Source organism: Phoenix dactylifera, chromosome 12, assembly GCF_009389715.1.
Source record: "Phoenix dactylifera cultivar Barhee BC4 chromosome 12, palm_55x_up_171113_PBpolish2nd_filt_p, whole genome shotgun sequence".
Classification (NCBI taxonomy): Eukaryota; Viridiplantae; Streptophyta; class Magnoliopsida; order Arecales; family Arecaceae; genus Phoenix; species Phoenix dactylifera.
The window spans coordinates 3,793,991-3,813,160 of NC_052403.1; the positions used below are offsets into that span (position 1 = coordinate 3,793,991).

At 37.4% G+C, this 19,170-nt stretch overlaps 2 protein-coding genes across 2 annotated transcripts; both read left to right on the plus strand.

Moving 5' to 3' along the window:
• The first annotated feature begins 1,067 nt into the window (after window positions 1-1,067).
• Window positions 1,068-14,573, plus strand: LOC103698772 (mitochondrial import receptor subunit TOM40-1-like). The gene is made up of 11 exons (XM_039132334.1): window positions 1,068-1,433; window positions 5,104-5,185; window positions 5,271-5,370; window positions 5,497-5,592; window positions 5,677-5,727; window positions 7,399-7,464; window positions 9,284-9,385; window positions 12,567-12,635; window positions 12,720-12,803; window positions 13,875-13,970; window positions 14,180-14,573. The coding sequence occupies exons 1-11, from the start codon at window positions 1,268-1,270 to the stop codon at window positions 14,234-14,236; spliced, it is 969 nt and encodes a 322-aa protein (XP_038988262.1). The 5' UTR covers window positions 1,068-1,267; the 3' UTR covers window positions 14,237-14,573.
• Window positions 14,574-16,858: 2,285 nt separating this feature from the next.
• Window positions 16,859-18,222, plus strand: LOC103719739 (non-specific lipid transfer protein GPI-anchored 2-like). Its single transcript, XM_008809120.4, has 3 exons — window positions 16,859-17,376; window positions 17,628-17,714; window positions 17,906-18,222. The coding sequence occupies exons 1-3, from the start codon at window positions 17,028-17,030 to the stop codon at window positions 18,037-18,039; spliced, it is 570 nt and encodes a 189-aa protein (XP_008807342.1). The 5' UTR covers window positions 16,859-17,027; the 3' UTR covers window positions 18,040-18,222.
• Window positions 18,223-19,170: the final 948 nt, after the last annotated feature.

Sequence of the window (19,170 nt, forward strand, 5' to 3'; positions counted from 1 at the left end):
TCTGATTTGAAAATAATAATAAAAAAGATATGGATGAGCCGGATTAAGAGGAGTAACTTGGCCAAGGAAATGGAGATTTACAGTAATATTTCATGCACTAAAAAACAAAAAAAACCTATTTTTCCAAAGAAGTAAATCGTAAATAAATGCTGAGGAAACGAAGTGAATACTTATCAGATACTAATTTTTCAAAAATATATATTTTACTCTCTACAAAAATATTTTTTGAGACTAAAAAAGTTGGAAGGAATAAGTTCTAATTCAAGACAATACCGTCCCTCACAGCTTTGAAGTGCCTACTTGTGCTGGTGGAGGTGATATTTATTTATTTTTTTTGCTAAAACGGGCGTTTCACTCATTATGAGTATGAATATACCCAATAAAATTAGAAAACAACAAGTCTTAGGGTGTCCTAGGCAACTCTCCCTTTCCAGCCCATAAAGTATCTCTAGAGTGGCAGGCCACATAAGAAGTCACCTAGTTCGCAGCTCCGTTGGCCTCTCTGAACACATGCTTAGCTTAAAATGCCATCCCATTACTCACCATAGCCAAAATATCCCGGTGTCCTCCTCCGGATGGTATTTAGGGCTCGTTTGGTTCGCAGGAAAAGAAGGGGGGAAAGTATGATCAACGGGAAAGTAATAAGATGCCTCTTGTTTGGGCGGAGTTTTCAAAGGAGAGAGATTGGAAAGTTGTATTCTCATGGGAATATGATTTCCATATTTCATGGAAAAGTCTTTCTCATGAGAAATATGGGAAAGTTACTTTTCCATTAGGCGAGAATCACTCCATTTTTATTTTTTTCCAAAAAGGCCCTTCAGCATTAAAGAGCTATTAAAGATCCAACTTTTATTAAGGGTATAATAGGAATTACACATAACTTTTTTAGAAAAATGGATGGTCAACCAAATATAAGCACTCTAAACTTTTTAGGAATATTTTTTTTAGGAATCATATTCCTAGAGAAAAAAATATTTCTCGTGAACCAAATGATCCCTTACTATTCACCATTCGCCGTCTATAAAAGTCGGCAACGTGGCTGCCAATTCTTATCATTTTGCACCCATGTCCGTTACCGATACCTACGCTATAGTCGGCACAATCTTCTATTTTTGGCCCAAACAAACCAAATCACAGTAAAAGAAACCCTCCAAAACCCCCCGTCTCCGCAGCGGCCCAGCTCACTACCCGCCGCTCCTTCTCTTCCATCGTCTCGTTGCTCTCCCGATCCGCTCTGCTCGATCGGGACGCATTCGTTCCCCGAGGGATGGGATCGTCCGTAGGCGACGCCGCCGCCCCTCCGCTGCCGCCGCCTCCGGTCGGCTTGGCGGTGGCTCTTCCACCGAAGGCGGAGGATAAGAGCGAGAGGAAGGTCGACTATCTGAACCTCCCTTGCCCCGTTCCCTTTGAGGAAATCCAGCGGGAAGCTTTGAGTAAGTTCTTGGCGTCTGACGGTTTCTCCATGTTTCTTGTTTTTGATATCCATTTTTGATTCTTTTCTAATCCGAGGTTTAGGTTTCTGTTAATTTTCCTGAATGCGTGTCATATTGGCAGATTATACTTGAAATTTGTTAAAAATTCTAGATCAGATTGACGATGCATGTCTGTTCGGTGGACTCTTGAAGGAAAATGACAATTTATTCTTCCTACATCGGTTATCCGCGGGTAGATCTTGGGTACTTATACCAGACTAAAGAATCCAAAAATATCTTTTGGATAGTTTTTTTGGGTGAAGTCTTGAGTTACGACAAATGGTACGAGTATGGGCTCAATCCATAGTCTATGCGGACTAGGAGACACAACAACATAGGTTCATAGAGATTGACCATAGGCCTATCGTGGTACTTATGATTAAATTTGAATGAATTTGAACCCTTAGCCTGCTGAGAGCATCAGAGCTTGAACAGGGAAGTATGCGAGGACTCGCCCCAAAATAATACCTTTGAGACAGCTTTTTGGGGCGAGGTCCTAGATTGTGACAGTTGCATTTTGATGGTTAAACTTAATATTAATCAGTTCCATTGCAGTTGGCTGTGAAATTGAATTTTTAAGAAAAAAAATCGAGTCTTTGCTGCGGGAAGGACATGAATGTCAGACATTGTCGTTAACTACATAGTATTGGCTTTCCAACCTTCTTATTTTGCTGTCCCTTGTTGCAACTTGTTACCTTGTTCATCTGCAAACTTATCCGAGTCTTTCCCCGCAACATCCACTTGAACTTGTAGGAGTTTTGTCTTTCTCTCTTCTAATCCTTGACACAGATTCTGAGCTCTCTTTTTTATTAGTTCCTTTTCATGCTTGAGCTTTAAATTGCACTGTATTTGCTCCAGATTTTCTTTCTTCAGATCATGTGCTCCAGCCTTCTCTAGAGCCCAACATAACTCTCTTAAAGTTTGCTGATTTGCTGATTTTGCTTTTAGGTAGATGCCAGAGTAAATGGGGAAAAAGCCTCTAAGGCGTTCATGTGGTTTTAATCTATACTAGTAAGTTGCTGACTTTAGATGAAATATTTAAAAGCTAGGCGACTTTGTGCTTATGTAATGTGTACATTGGTCTAGATGTTGGATTGATGAAAATGATGCTTATCCGCAAGTCAGATTTGTAAATGTGAAAAACTGAAAGTATGGAAGAATCCTCTCTAAAGGGGACTAGGAATTACAAGCTACAATGTTGTGACCATCATGGGTCACAATGTAGAAAAGAGTGGATGCCTGTATTTTGTGGCAATCTCTACTAAATTCTTCTCTCTAATTAATGGTGTCTACAGATGTTATAGAATGATCTCGAAGCATAAGTGGTGATATTTTCTTAATGTGGGATTCAAAATAGGACGCTAATTTTTTTCTCAATTAAAGGACTCCTAAAACTTAAAATTCAAATGGCTTATTTACAAAGTCTAATGTTCCTTCCAAAAAAAAGAGGTCTACTGAGAACCTAGGAGTCACATGGTAGGTCAGTCTAATAACTATGATAAGAAAAAGATTGTCTCATATTTTTTAAAATTTTGTGATGGAGTTCATGGAGAACAACTTTCGTCCCCATTCCATTGGTGGTTAGATGATATTTCAATGATCAGATAGCTGAAATTCTAACTTAACTTTTAGCTGAATAAGGTATATTCCCATAGTTCATGACCACTGAAAAACTTGCCATTCCCTTCATCCAGTATAAGACTCGTACAACCTATGTTGTTTAGTTTTTGATCAAATTTCCAGTACCTATAGTCTGGTTCATTGCTCCAATTGCATCTCATAGCTAAAAGACGATGTGAAGAAGATTGAGGGTTTCAGAGCATGTTAGTTTCTGAGGTTAAAGTTCTTGTGTAGTCTTGATTGCAAGACAGATATGTGCAATGTTGCATCGGATGGATTTTCTTGGATTCAATGTGATCTAGTGTTAGTAATTCGGGAAGTGGTATGTTGCAGTTAAGGGTTTCTTCACTTTCTTGTAATGCATGTTATGCACCTTGGTCTAGTTTAACAGGAATGGGATGGGAATATCGTTTGTGCGACTCATATTGAGTGATATCTTCATTTTTGTGGGGCCACTTCTCTTCAAAAATAGATACACTCACTACATAGTAAGACACATTTTGTGGGTCTAATTAACCAGAGATATTATGTGATTCAACATTTCTATATGATAGTTTGGATTTTGATTAGTAGTATGTGAGCAAAGCTTTTTCATTAGTGTGAAGGTGCTCATTGATACCTCCATTTTGTGAGTTTGCATTAATATTGCATGGATATAGATATGAGAATCAAACTTGGGTGTGTATCCAAGTGTTTGAGTTGGCAAGATGGAAAAAGAAGATACGGGGATATGCAAGATTATAATTTTTAACTAAATTATATAATTTATAACTTTAATTTGTTTAATATTTCAATATACATGTTTCCCATTCAAATTCCCAATCAACTTAAAGATATAATAAACATAAGATGTTGTAAAGGTATTTTAATATCTACATCCTTGCCCAATCACTAAAGAGAATGTATACTCACTTCTAATATGAAAATGGGAGGTCAATCTCATTGTTGGAAGAGTTCAACTCTTTGCCCCTTTAAAAGTGATAAATCATAGAATTTCATAAGTATCCAAGTGTCCGATATGTGTCCGACTCAAATACATGTTCAACACTGATATTTGGAGCCAAACACAAATGTATAGGCAAGATAGGTTTGCACCTCTAATAGGGATGTTTGAGTATCGTACATTGTGCAAAATGGGTTTTCTGGAACCACTATGTATGGCATTTTTTAAGATATTTCTTTGGCTATGCTAATGAGCGTATAAAGGGGATAATGTCCCTCCTAGTACTTTTTATATATGGAATTAAATGCCACTTTCTAGGGGGGTAAATTTTAGAGTTTTTGATAAATTTCTTCTTCCAAAGTTGTATTTGGAGAGGTGCTCGAGTAGTCCCTTGATTTTGGAAGCGATCTTCCTGAATGCGATACTTTTTCCTAAAAAAAAAAAAATCTATACGCAAAACTCATGCGACATCTGAATTTCTTTTGTGAAGCTAAAACTTGGAGAATGGCTGCAGTAGACATTCAAAATCATGTTGTCGTTTACTATTCTAGAGCCAAGATGGTGCAATGTTAATGTTATTTTCCCAGGACATTGTTAAAGAAATGGCAGCCTTACGTTCATGATGTTCTGAAGTCATTTACTGATTGTGCGAACCAAGGTTTTCAATCTTGATAGTGGACCTCATACTGGTAGCTTATTGGTATGAGTTGGATTCGTATGGTGCACTGCACTCCCATACTGTCACATGATATGTTGTTGGGGGTTAGACCTAGTTGCACAATCTGGCAGTATATCGAGTCTCCATACAGTACTGATACCTTCTTGGGTCGATATGGTATAGCTGGTATGGTTCATTATAAAAATTGACCATAATCTATTCGAAAGATTATGTATAAATATGCCATAGCTAAAAAAATATATCCATTCTGCTTAAAAATTGTTTATAAATAACTATGGTGCACCAAACAGTTAAATATAGGTATGTCATAGGAAAGATAATGATTATCAAGGTGTCACCAGGACATTTTCCAGTTCTCTTTAAACATTCTTTTGTAATTACTGCTGCAGTGTCTTTGAAACCAGAGCTCTTTGAAGGATTGCGATTTGACTTCACAAAGGGACTCAATCAGAAGTTTTCACTCAGTCATAGGTGGCTTTTACTCTATTTGTGTTGGTTGGTTTGATATGCTGCTGGTATTAATTTTAAGTCCTTTGACCTAACAACCATCTAACAGCGTGTTTATGGGATCCGTGGAAGTTCCTTCTCCATCTTCGGGCGCTATCAAAGTCCCTACTGCACATTATGAGTTTGGTGCTAATTTTCTGGATCCAAAGGTTGATATCTGTCCCTATTCTCAACTGCTTTTATTTAACAATAGTGTTAGTCTTTGGAGGCTAACTTTTATGTGGAATACATCTGATACATCCAAAGTATGGGAACATTTATTGACATTTCTATAGTTGATGCTTATCGGGAGGGTATTGACTGATGGAAGGTTGAATGCACGGGTCAAATGTGATTTAACTGATAATTTAACTCTGAAGATTAATGCCCAGGTATCTTATTCTTCTTGATGGTTTAGCGATGTTGGGCGTATTCTTAACCGTTAGGTTAGTGACTCCTGTTGTGTTTTTCTTCAGCTTACAAATGAGCCGCATTTCTCTCAAGGCATGTTTAACTTTGATTACAAGGTTAGTCTTCCGTACTTAAATGTTCTCATATTTCGTGGTTATACAACTTTGTGAATTTATTTAAAAGAAGAGTTTATCAACTCTATCTATGGCTCTTGTCTTATTACTTGTAATTTGAGTATCAACATGGTTGGTTGGTGATGTTAGGCACTTTTTGTTCTTGATACTTACAGCAAACTAAAATAATCTTATCCAGAAAGTCCACTACCTAAGACACCTATAAGAGGGAAAGATACAACAATTCTGATATGTCTGTAACTATATGATCCTATGCCTTTTCCAAGAAGCTCCTGTTGATCTCTGTTTGATCCGCAATCCATTTAATGTATGATGCCATATTTTCTTTCCACATTTTTGTACTCCCAACATATTTACCAGATGGATGTTATTGAACTCAAAACATTTCTAGGACTATTTGTGCATATGATTGGGTCATTTTGTGAGGGTGCATTCTCTGATACTTGACATCTTTAATGATTGACATGAATCAGGTTACAGTAATTACTTTATGTTGCTACCTGATTGGTTGCTTCTGAGTTTGACTTCATTGAAGGCTTTCTGCCTACTTGCATCACTTGGTAGTAGAATCTCTCTCCCTCTCTCTCTCTCTCCCCCCCCTCGCTTTTTGAATGCGCACAAGCACAAAATATAGAAGCAAATTTCAGCTTTCATATTTTTATTCTGTGTTCTTTCTAGTACTTGAGGGAAGTTTCTACTAAATTAATACAACATTGCAGATAGGTCTGATTGCCATCTTATAGAGAATCTTCCTTGAGTCACCGTGATATCAATTAGTCATATAAAATTAAAACATTATTCACCAAGGTAAATGCTTCAGATTCCAGCTTCTGATATTTTCTGGGTCCTGCAAGTTTTTTAACTAAGTTGAGGCGAATGCAATCACCACATTGTTCTTAAAGATAAATTTGCTTGCATGATGTATCATCATGGTGTGTAGTCTGGTGATTTGGATGGCAATATAATGCCTCTTCTTATTTAACAATTCTGCTGCAGCATCAAAATTTGCATAAGTAATGCCAATTTTTATAGCAACATGAGCAGCAGCCCTTGTTTGACCTACATAAATGTTGACATTCAAAGCTACAGACATTTCCCTTTGCAAAGGAATCGATATGTTACAATTGTAAATGTTAGTCTAACTCAGCTCTTGGAGCTGAACTTGATGCAATCATTCTGGCATGATGTCTGCTTTCAGAAATCTGGATTCACTTAACTATATGGCTCTTGTTGCTTGCAACTAAAGAAATATCTTCTTGGGATATCTGATCTTGGTTGTAACCTGCCTTTTCCCTCTACTCTGTTGACAAGTATAAGTATCTTATATTTCTGTGGCCATGCATGTTTTACATCTGTCAAAGCCATTGATTGCATTGGGTCAAGTTTTTTGTTTGGTTGCTTCCTATTGCCTAGGCTATCTGCCCATATATATGCAGATTGTGTTCTTCATTCTCTTTTGGCTTTACTGTATGCAACATGAAGTTTCTTATTTATTTTGAAAACTGGTAAGACTGTAAAATGATTGTTTGTGCAACATGAAGTTTCCTGAATGTAAAAGGATTGTAAGTTTGTGAAAGACAGCTAACTTTATCTATTTTAATATTAAGTTTGGTGCATTTCAATTATCTTAGTTTTTGTTGACTCTTTGTACAGAGTAAAGATTTCAGGGCTCAGTATCAAATGGGGAACAATGCCTTTTATGGGGCCAATTATATCCAGGTAACTGATCTACTTTACTATTCATTGTATTTTTCAATTTTGGGGGACACAACGGGATTGAATTTGGTACAATTTGGAAGAAAATCTACAGTGAATTCCTTAAACTTTTTTATACTTTGGAAAGAAAATTAAGCACCAGTTCAGCAACAAATGTTTGCTACTAACAAAATGGTTGGTTAAAAATCAAAAGCAATATCTTTATATGGGTTTGTTGCCTTAGCTAGAAATTAATATTGTCGATCCTGATTAGTGGGATGATCTGGGTCTTGTTTCTGGAAAAATGCTATCTTTATTAGGAGGCTTGCATTGAGGGCTTTAAATGCAGGTCCCAGATCTGCTATCAGCATTTCCGCAGTGAAGCCATCAAGTCCACAACATGGATGGAAATGATGGATTTTGGCAGCCAAATTTATGGGTGGATCAGGACATATTTTGTATTCACACATGCTTGCTTGCTCTGAATGTGTTGGATTCTGTGCTTACATCATTTTAGCAGTAGACCCATGGACTCATCAATTCCAAGAAGAATTTTGTTTTATGTTAGCATAACATCATTATGCTAGAGTACAGTGCACGGACATGTAAAGGTGATGACATAATCATTTGGTGTGAAACAAAGAACAGTCTGTTGGATAACAATTGAGCATCCTATACATGAAGCTCAAACTTTGGCATATGTAACATTATCCAAGGTGGACATAATATATGCTAGCTTCATGAAAAAATGCACTCTCAACTTTTTGAGCTTGTAATAACTCTAACGAAGATAGTAAATCAACTCTCTAGTTCAAAATCCACATGCTGTTGTAGTAAGGTGGTGTAATTTTATCTAGTGACGCGTATGCAGAATCCTTTATGCTTCTTTTTTTACAAACTAATTTTCGGTATGCCTAAAACCATATGTACTATTGATGTGATATGGGCTGTGGTCATCAACATTGTTAATTAAAAGAGTATATGATATAGGAGTATATGTTTTTGCTCATCAAAGGTCAAAACTCAACAAAGCCAAAAGGTAATTAATTATCATTTGCGGAAATCTGTAATCTAACTGCAAAGTCTGCCAGAAAGCAAAGAAAAGTTTATGTTTTCCTAATCCATCTTTATCGAGAACAGAACTTCAGGAAGGGTTGGGGTTAAGAATTCTTGAAAAAAATCTGGAAAATAATTGCCAATTAATCCAGAGATTATACCACTGGAGTTTTATATATAGATTGTCAGTTTTAAGTCTCTTTCACTCTGTCAATCATTAAATTATGTATACAAGCTGAAATGATGAACAATGTTTTAAAGTCCATTTACTCATATGTTGATTGCATGATGAAGTTGTGTCATTTAGATCATTTCACCCATTTTTCAAGTGCCATTTTTAGTAATTAAATTTGTCATGTATAACAGCAAATGACTAAAATGGAGAGTTAGGTCCACTTGATTTATGACAGCGGACACCACCTGACACCTGATAAATCACATCTCAAATGGGCCTTACAACTTGTGAGCAAAATACTTATGGTAGCTCAGGTAAAGTAAAATAGTGATTGGGGATCCCATGGACTATGTGAAAGGTCACAATTAGATCAATAGATGCATTCACTCAAATCGTTGTCAGGGACAGATAGATTATCCTATATGAAATTCAGGAACTTTGCAGCTTCTGCTCATTTAGCAGTTTCCTTTTCTTTGTTCATGGGTTCTGAAGGCTCCGTTGTGGCTAATCCATGATATTTTGTTTTTCCTTATCTGCTAATACTTTTTTTTCCTTGTCTTATTTTTGGTATTGACTTATCCTTCTGTTTAACCATTTTTCCCCCATCTGCAGAGTGTCACACCAAATTTATCTTTGGGAAGTGAAGTTTTTTGGCTTGGTCATCAGAGGAAGTCTGGCATAGGTTTTGCTGCTCGGTACAACACAGACAAGATGGTATTCTGGCTTCTAATAATCTTGGTTGTATCTTTTGTCTTCTGGGTGGTTTCGTTGTTCAATAATATTACACATTTAGCTTATATGTTCTTCCAGTGTAGTTTCTGAGTATCTTTATCTTTTCACATGTTATTCGCTTCGAAGCAGTTTGCAATAATTTCTGATAGACTAGCAATTATTGTCAACAAATCGCCAATCTGGCCCAGAGCAGTTGAGAGAAAGCTTGATGATCATGGCCTTTTCACATCAAGTAGCTTGAGAGAAAAAAGTACTTCTAGTTAAATCTAAATTTGACTTACATAGAACATGCTTAGAGGATAAAAATTGATACCAGTAAGATATAAGTGTAGCCTTAACTGGAGATTAACAAAAAATAAGGCCACTTATAGTTGATGAATCTGAAATTCCCCTGAATGCCTATTTGATTATTTGAATTTATTGCATAAAAATCTTGAGAGTTAGTATTTTTAAGAAGATAGAATACGTCTGATGAGTGGAAGCGTGCTATTGTGGTGTTGTGTTATTAATGCATCTTAGGGAGATTTTTTAATAAAAAGGAACCTGGCTTTGTTGTTTTTTTCAGAGTATTGGACACCAAAAAGGGTGAAGCATTGAGGATGGCTGTATCACAGATGATGCGGTGAGCATGTGATAGGTGATGCCGAGGCTAATTGCAGTAAAATTATGAAGGGTAACATTAGAAAAGATGAAGCTAAAGGAGATCGATAAGTTTCACTGTGTATGAAAAATCGCCAGAACAGATTGTAATCATTATTTAACGCAATGAAGAATGGAGAATCTCCTGTGAGAAGTGGGACAAATAAAGGCGTAAATGGCACATTAAAGGGAAAGAAGATATGAGTTGAGGTGTTATGAGAGGATTTGAGTAGGTTTGCCTTAGCAAATGCCTTAAACAATGACATTGCAGAAAGATCTCAGGATGAAACTCGAGTGGTAGGACAACGATGTTAATGTCTAATGGATGTAGTTGATGGTGTGGAGTCTAGAGTTGGCGAGATGGAATAATATTAATAATAATGAATTTGTAATGAGAGACTGGGGTGGGTTTTTGTGTCCATTTCATTTTTAGTTTACCTTCATAACCCAGTGTTGCATGGACGTAGATATGAGAATTGTTGGATTCAGACATGTATTCAAGTGTCCGACTATGCAAGAGGGAAAAGGGAAATATAGGAATACATAGTATAAAATATAATTATAACTAAACTATATATTTAAAACTTTGAATATTGATTTTAAACCTTAAAAAGAAAATATTAAAAAGATATTGTTTATTGAGATCTTTAAATATACGTGTTTCTCATTCAAACTTTTTAATTTACTCAAGGATGTAAGAAAAATAATATTCTCAAAGTTGTTTCAATAGCTACATCTTTGAGCAATCTTTAAAAAGAACAAATACTCTCTCCTAACATCAAAATAGGCTACCAAACTCATTGTTGGAAGAGTTCAATTCTCTTCCAATCTTAAAAGGTGGCTACAAAGAACTTCATAAGTATCCAAATACCTGATACGTATCCAACATGGAATTTTAGAACTAGATGCCAGTGTCTAGTAACATAACATAACACCCCTATATGAACTTATGATTAAAAGTGTACACTAAATGAGATAATTTAAAGTTGATTGTTGATGCAGGAGCAAGACTTCAATCTGAATTAAAATTGTGGAAGGCAACTTTGGATGTTGAAGTTGAAATTGCAACAAAAGTGAAGACTAAGACAAATTAACATGATGAAGAACGAAAAGATTGAGGACTCCATATCTTATAGTTTTAGACTTAGATGGATGAGTGGAAGTATGAGAACCTTCTGTGGTGTTATGCAGTCAATTCATGCCATTGGCCTACCATGAAAAAGCGATTAATTTGAAGAAAACAAGCAATCAATTTGAAGAAAGCACGGTGCTAATTTATGAAAAGTTCAATAATTGTATTAGAAATAAATGTTATTTCTATTTGAAAGTGATACGAACATAATAAGATTATTTATTCAGGTTTTAGCATCCTAAATTATGATCATCTTGAACATTAGATATCATTTTTACATCTTTCTAAGCATGACACTAACATACCACTTCTCTTCACACGTTTTTGAACAAAAGTCAGCAAAAAAAAAGGAATTCGATATTCTAAAAGTGGCTTCAAGCAAAATACCACTTCCCAAAACATAGTTTATGTTTCTAACTAATACATGACACAAAGACCACTGAACATGCTAGAACAGCCCTCTATTTACGAGGGTTGGGCTCCAGTAGACGAAAACCAACATCATAATAAAACTAACAGAGCTCTAAAAGAATGGTGAAATAGGATAGGAAGACTATTGCTAGACGTTAGGGTTGTGCTTGCCTGAATGCCTTTCTTTGTCTCAGGAACTCGCCTTGGTGTTGCCTTAGTAAACCTGCCTTACCCATGGATTGTTAAGGTGCTCGGTGGTTTCCTCACCTTGCCAGAGCGCGGAGGCAAGCACTTGGAGCACCTTTGACAACACTAACTATATTACTATTAAATGTATTAATTTAAAGTGGCTCTTTCTTTCTTGTTCATTATGTTATTATAGTATGAATATGAGCTTTCTTTAGTTTAGTATTACTGTCCTCAATCTTCATAGATAGATAGATAGATAGATAGATAGATAACCAAAAAGATACCTCATCCCTCCCCCCCCCCAAAACCCCAAAAATAAAAAATAAAAACATGGGGGTTGACTTTAATGCTCCCATCGCATAACTTAGGGGTGCCCTATGGCCAACTGCTCAACTATGTATATGTGCACTGCCATCTTATTGACCGTTCCTGTAAGTGCTTGTCTATGGCCAAGAAGTTGGAATATTTAAAAGATAGAAGCTATATTTTATCTATCTTGAGATCTGGATGATGTTAGCGGATACAATCCATTTATGTATAATCGTTGCCTGTATTGTTTCAACGATTTTATCTCTAATTTTCTGAAGGATCTTTTCCCCATTTTGTTACTACTGGGGATATTCTTTTTACCTTTTTTGATAGTTCTCACTGTCAACTAAATCAGGTTTCTATTTCTTTTAGAAAGTGATAGATATGACTGTTCATAAAGAGATTGCTTGCTGGTTACTTGGTAGCTTTTTATTTTTTTTTTTGGGTGGAAGTATCTTCATTGGTACTGATTCAATTATGCAGGTTGCAACAGCACAAGTGGCAAGCACTGGAATAGTTGCGCTGAGCTATGTTCAGAAAGTTTCTGAGAAGGTAGCCATTTAACAAAATCAGAAGATATTACCTGTTCTTTTCATCTTTTGTGATATATATCATAGCTCTATAATTTGCCTGCAGGTTTCCCTTGCCTCTGATTTCATGTACAATAGCATGACAAGAGATGTAATTTCAAGTTTTGGTTATGATTATATCCTTCGGCAGGTAGCTTATTACTGGTTCGGTTTCCTTTGTATAGCATTCTATTTCAGTCTTGATCTTGATTTCTGGTTTAGAAATATTGCATGGTCCATGGACATCGTACACTTTTATTATCACATGCAGAAAGGTTTCTGTAACCTTTTTGGTTTTAGATACCTTGCAATTAATAAATACAATCCACTTTATGGTGTTATCTAATATGGAAATTCTCTTTGGATTAGTCTTCTCGTCAGTTTCTGTATGTTGCTATCATATATGCATCCATAAACTCAATATTGGTTTTGATGTCCTGGGAGAATATTCAGGACTCATTGTTCTTAAAATTAAAAAAATTTAGCATGAAATGGTTCTTTTGCACTATGAAGTTCTCGAAGTTGTATAAATACAAATAGAGTTGGGAGAGAGCTCCTTTAGTATGACCTGAGTTCAGATCCCACCAGTGAAATATATGGGCCAACCTCAACTTACATGATTAGAGTACTTGAAAAAAAATATATTATTTGTTCTTGAGGCTTCTTAATCATCAATTGGTCACAAGATGAGCAAAATTCCAATTACAAGATAACGGTTTGATATGGCTGATTCTAGTCATTTTGTCTGTTGGTCCATGCGTGTCTTGAGATGTGTCAACTGAGTAATGGTATGGTTTAAAATTTATATGATCCACACTGATAATTAATTGCATGCAGGTGTTCCAGAACAGAGTGGTCAGGATGTATCAAAGCTTGCATATAGATTAGTATGTGGGTCATTTCTGCCCCAGGATATGTTAATTACTTAAAATGTCCATTTTCTTGCAATTTTAAATTGATTCTTTTAAATCCAAGATTTTGCTAAAAAGTAGGTGACCATCTGTATGGTACGTTTGCAGGGAATGACATGAAGATTTGAACTAATGAAATCATGAAAACCTTGATCTTGTTGTGCTATATCTGTAGAAAATTTAATTTAAGAATTACTTTTTATTCTTTTATAAATTGAAGGGAAAGAGGTATAAGTTTGGACTCTCATTACCAAACAATATACTTGATTTATGTTCCCCTCGCTTTATTAATTATGGGTGAACTGTTGCAGTGTCGTTTAAGGGGAAAACTTGATTCCAATGGCTGTGTGGCTGCTTTCCTAGAAGAACGATTAAATATGGGTGTCAATTTTATTCTTTCTGCAGAGGTGAGCATGACATAGATACATAATGTCTTCCTATAAACATTATTTTCATAGTGCATTTTAACCTAAATTCATATTTCAATATAACTGGATGACCTTGAAGTGGATATACTTGAAAATGAACTCTGTTAACAAATTATGCTGTATATGGTAGGTCCGTGACATTTATATTGTGTTGAACTATGTATTCAGTGGGATGGATTCTTGTGCAGATTGATCATCAGAAGAAAGACTACAAATTTGGGTTTGGAATGACGGTTGGAGAGTGAACTACTTTATTGCATTTTCTTATAGAAGAGAGGGGTCATCGGTTTTCTTGACTCTGGTTTCACCGTCGGGGACTTCATGGGTTGCCTGGGCTCACATGTGTGAATTCAGCTGATCAAAATCTGGGTGGCATCCGTGTCAAAATTGGAGGTCCAATGAGAAAGGAGACCCTCTGTATTTTCTTGAGTTCATATTATTTATTTGTTTTTGGCAGCCATTTCGACAATGTGGCATTTGAAGGCCATCATTTTTGGATTGAGAAAAATGAAGTTGCATATTCTTGCTCATTCAAGTAGTTGTTTGTGAATATCCTGAATAAGGTTTTACAGAAGCATCACATGTTTGCTGCACTGGTTTAATGTTCTGTTTGATGCATTTTTAATTGCAGATCAGGTATCACCATCCTGCTGCTTTACAGTTTACGGGATTTTTTAATTCAAACTGTTGCTTTGCTCCTAGCAAAGAGAAGGCCAACCAATCTAGCGGGTGAAAGGAATAGGAAAACTCATATAGTTATGTTTCAGTAGTTTATGGCCACCTTCCCTTAATTACATCTTCAACGGTTATTTTAGATCCTTTTTTTTTTTTCAGAAAAGATTTTAGATCCATATTGAAGACACCATAAGCATTTAGTTTTGAAATATGTATTCGTTCAATTTACTTTATTGTACATAAATTTTTCGACTTCGAGTTCTATCAGACTATCAGGTATTGTTGAGCACTATTTATAAACTATCGGCTTTTGTGGAAAGGAACCAGTGTGAGAACCCGTGCGGGCGTGTCTTTAGTCCCACATCGGTTATTCGCTGGATAGATCTTGGGTACTTATATAGAATCAAGAAACCCAAATAATAACTTCCGGTTAACCATTTTGGGTGAGTTCCTCGGTTGTTACAAATGGTATTAGAGCGGATCCAGTCCATAATATATGTGGACTAGGGGATACTGCAGCACAGATCCATTGGGGCTGACTACGGGCTAATCGTGGTGTTTGTGATTATATTTGAATAGATATGAACCTTTAGCCTGACGAAGATGTCAGGGCTTAAACGGGGGAAGTATGTGAGAATCTGTGCGGGCGTGTGTTAAGTCCCACATCGTTTATTCGCTGGATAGATCTTAGGTACTTATATAAAATCAAGGAATCCAAATAATAATTTCCGGCTAGCCATTTTGGGTGAGGTCCTGGGTTGTTACAACCAGCATTTCGATATGAATGATATTGGTCGAGTGTAGTTTCTATGAATCAGGTCGAAATATTGTTTATGAAGTATTTGTTTAGAAATTAAGTCATTACTTACAGAAGTTGATAAAAGTTTTAGAGAGCTGTGCAGCGTTGATGAACGCCTAGCAGCAGGCCAGAAACCATTTGAAATTGCAGGAGTGTACCTTGATGAGTGTCGTAATGGGTCATGTCTCAATAAGTTATGAAGAAGATAGAGGAGCTACTAACATTTAAAACAAGCATGTCATTTATTTGTATGATTTAATTTGAGAAAGGGAATACTAGTTAAATTCTTGGGGTTGGTGTCACCTCCGAGACACGAAGTAACCTTGCGAGTTCGCTCGCTTCTGAAGAAAAACAGCCCAAAGATGAAACCCACAAATACTGGGTGGCTACAGTAAGCTTCACGTACGATGATCTTTTGAACTCCTTTTTATCTGCTGTATCCATGTAGCACAAATCATCTGAAACCAATGTTAACGGGAGATATCCGGTATATGAAAAAAATGCTACAGGCTAAAATCTCTGTACAAATCTGATGGATTTTCTTCTTCGCTGCTTAATTTTCATGGTAGAAGATGGTTTTGGAGCCTTCATCTGCCTACACAGCTATCTCATCTTTTACCGGTAGATGGGTAAGTCCGCATGTCTCCTCCGTGATGCAACTCCTAACTCTTAGATATCAAAAAAAAAAGTAGGAGAAAAAAATCAAAACGTTACATCTGCTGGTCCCATGCGCTCGAATGATGCTTTGTTCAGCGAAAGGGAGAGGTCTGGCAAGTTTCTAGGCGTGGCATGGAAATTAAGATGCCGACTCCACCAAATGGATTCCCATTGACAGGGATTGAATAGGTCTCAATATGCTTGCCAATGAGGCAGGAACAGCTGAAGCACTGACGCTCATCAGATTAATTAACAGTTTGATGTAGTGTCAATCACACATCAAGCACAGAGAGATGCATAAATTGGATGGTGCTACGCCCCTGTTCATGTGATGTGCATGCATGCAGCTGTGCGTCGCACATACATTCATCTGCTACCTGTGCGGCATCACCATATCAAATTATCAGAATGGTATGATGAGCACCAGACTTAAAACAGCTTGGCCTCAGTTCAAGATTGGTTGTTATTTGTGCCATGCTGCAGCGAAATGAATGACCCATAGACCAATCCCCTGCACCTTAGCTGCTTTTTTTTCTTTTTTCTTTTTCTCAAATCGTAATTTCCATTTTAATGTCCTGAGGCTCTCTTTCTATTGGACAATATCTATCTTATCCTACGGCCACTTGTAGTACTTCAAGAATCTACGGTGAACGTATAGACCCTACAGGAATAAAAAGCTTAGCCGAACAAGTGGAAGCCCATACCCATAAATAAAGAGTTTGGTGGTTGGCAGTCATCAATATCGCCAACCCAATTCTGTCACGTAAATACAAATTAAGGCCAACCTAGCCTACCTCTTTGCAGTTACTTAAGGCATACCTCCATACTACAAAGAGCGGCAAGAGGAGCAGAGAAGGTAAAGTTAGAGGCGGTTTCCTCTTCATCTCTCAGCTCCACCCTTGGCCATGTCGATGGTCCGCCGATCACCGGTTATCGCAATCATCGTCGCATGCACCATATTTTATGGTGCACGAGCACAGTCGCCGGCGCCGGCGCCGGCGGGCACGGAATGCATGACAGCGGTGTTGAACACGACGGACTGCCTGTCGTATGTGCAGGCGGGCAGCAAGGCGAAGGTGCCCGACAAGGCCTGCTGCCCCGAGCTCGCCTCTCTCGTCGACAACTACCCAATCTGCCTCTGCGAGCTCCTCGGCGGCGCCGCCAGTTCCTACGGCATCTCGATCGACAGCGCCAGGGCCCTCAAGCTTCCGTCCGTCTGCCACGTCACCACGCCGCCGGTGAGCACCTGCGCAGGTCAGTATTGCTGGTTGCCACCATGGGGAAGGACCAAAAAAAAAAAAACCGGCGCACGTTAGCCTTTGCCGTAAGGATTCGCCGGAATGGGCTTGGGAACCGCATTTAGTTGGTTTTGGGTCCCAAAATATGATGGAGAGATGCCGGGAAACGAGATTTTATGGAGCCTTGTGGTTATGCCTTTCCATTTTGTTTTAGGTTCCTCTTTGAGCAAGATTTAGTATTGTTTGTATTTGGATTCCTCTGTGCAGCTCTTGGAATTCCAGTTGGTAGTCCAATGAGTCCTTCCATGGCTCCCGGGAGTGGATCTCCATCAAGTGGAGGCCCGGAATTACCTGGTAATTAATCACTCTTCAAATCATAACTCAATAGTTGAACCATCTATGCAAGTGATCATGGTCCAAAAGAACACATCTAGCACGTTTCGGATCATCCTTCGATGGCCCGGCCGGGTTCGATCATGCAAACATGAAAATATTGTTTGCCCTAAATGTTCAAATAATCTCACTATTCTTATTTGAATATCCAGGTGGATCAACAAGCTCTCCGATTGCATCGCCTCCAAGCGGCAACCATGGCAGCCGGTGCTCTAGAGGCATCGAACTCTTGCTCGCCGCCAGCTTTTCGTTCATCGTCGCCATCGTCGTCGTCGGAATTTTCTAAGGTTGCCAAATAGTTTGATTTGTGTCTCCTTGATTTAGAAGTCTGCTAAATATTTCATTGTTACATATTGTGTTTTTAGTCTCCATTTGAGCATACATTCAGTGCTTTGTTACTCTTCACCCATCTCACGTATCTACTTTAATAAATTTATTTGCTTGGTAATAAAGGGCTGGGCTTATTTAATGGTAGTAATGTGAAAGCAGTGAGGTTGGTGACGAGTGAGGAAGGAGGTTGACATTAAAATAAGCGGTGATGATATGTGTATTCGTCCTCGTCTCTCTTGGTGGTAGGCGGCGGTTTAAATTGGTCGCATGTGACCTTCCATCCTGTCATTTAATTTCTCAACCGTCTCTTCTTTGAAGGATGCAAGAAAATCTAGGAAAAATGTAAAGATTCCAATCAAAAAGTTAAGTAAAAAAACATTTGGTAAGATGCCTCACTCATCTTAAATTCTTTTTGTCAACGTGGCATTCCCTAGGAATCGTATCAAATACTTCACAAATATCGTGCCAGTCTTCTATCCTCTAGGGCGATATTGCCTTAGTCCACCACAAATGGAAGAATAAACATCAAATATATTATATTAATATTCGAAGATAATATACAATGTAAAGAATAATTTTGAAAAAAAATGATAATTTTTTTTGTTAAAATAAAAATATTACAAAACTTTATTGTAACTCTCTCTGCAGGAGCGATCCAATGTATTTGAAGACCTAAGATTATTTTGTCTTTAAGATTTTGTCTACAGTAGGGAGCCTAAGGCGAACTCACAAAGAGCTTTTTTTTGTTTTTTTTTTTTCATTTTGTCTTTGAAGCTTTTTTTATGATGGATTTTATTTGAGCGAGAGCCTTAGGCAACCGCCTATATGATTCATCAGAGACGACAAATACGCCAAAAACCAAAGGATAAGATAGGACGAGGCATACCCCCTTATCATAGCATCCATGACGACAAAATCCATGAGTCCCATTTGAAATAAGACTATCTACCTACCCTACATCCCACCAAAATATATAGGAATTAGTGGTCGGATATATACCAGGACTCAACACCGCCAACCGCTCCAGGGATATGTTTGGTTGAAAAAAAGTTGGGCTCTAGGAGGATAAGAACCGCAATAAAAATGA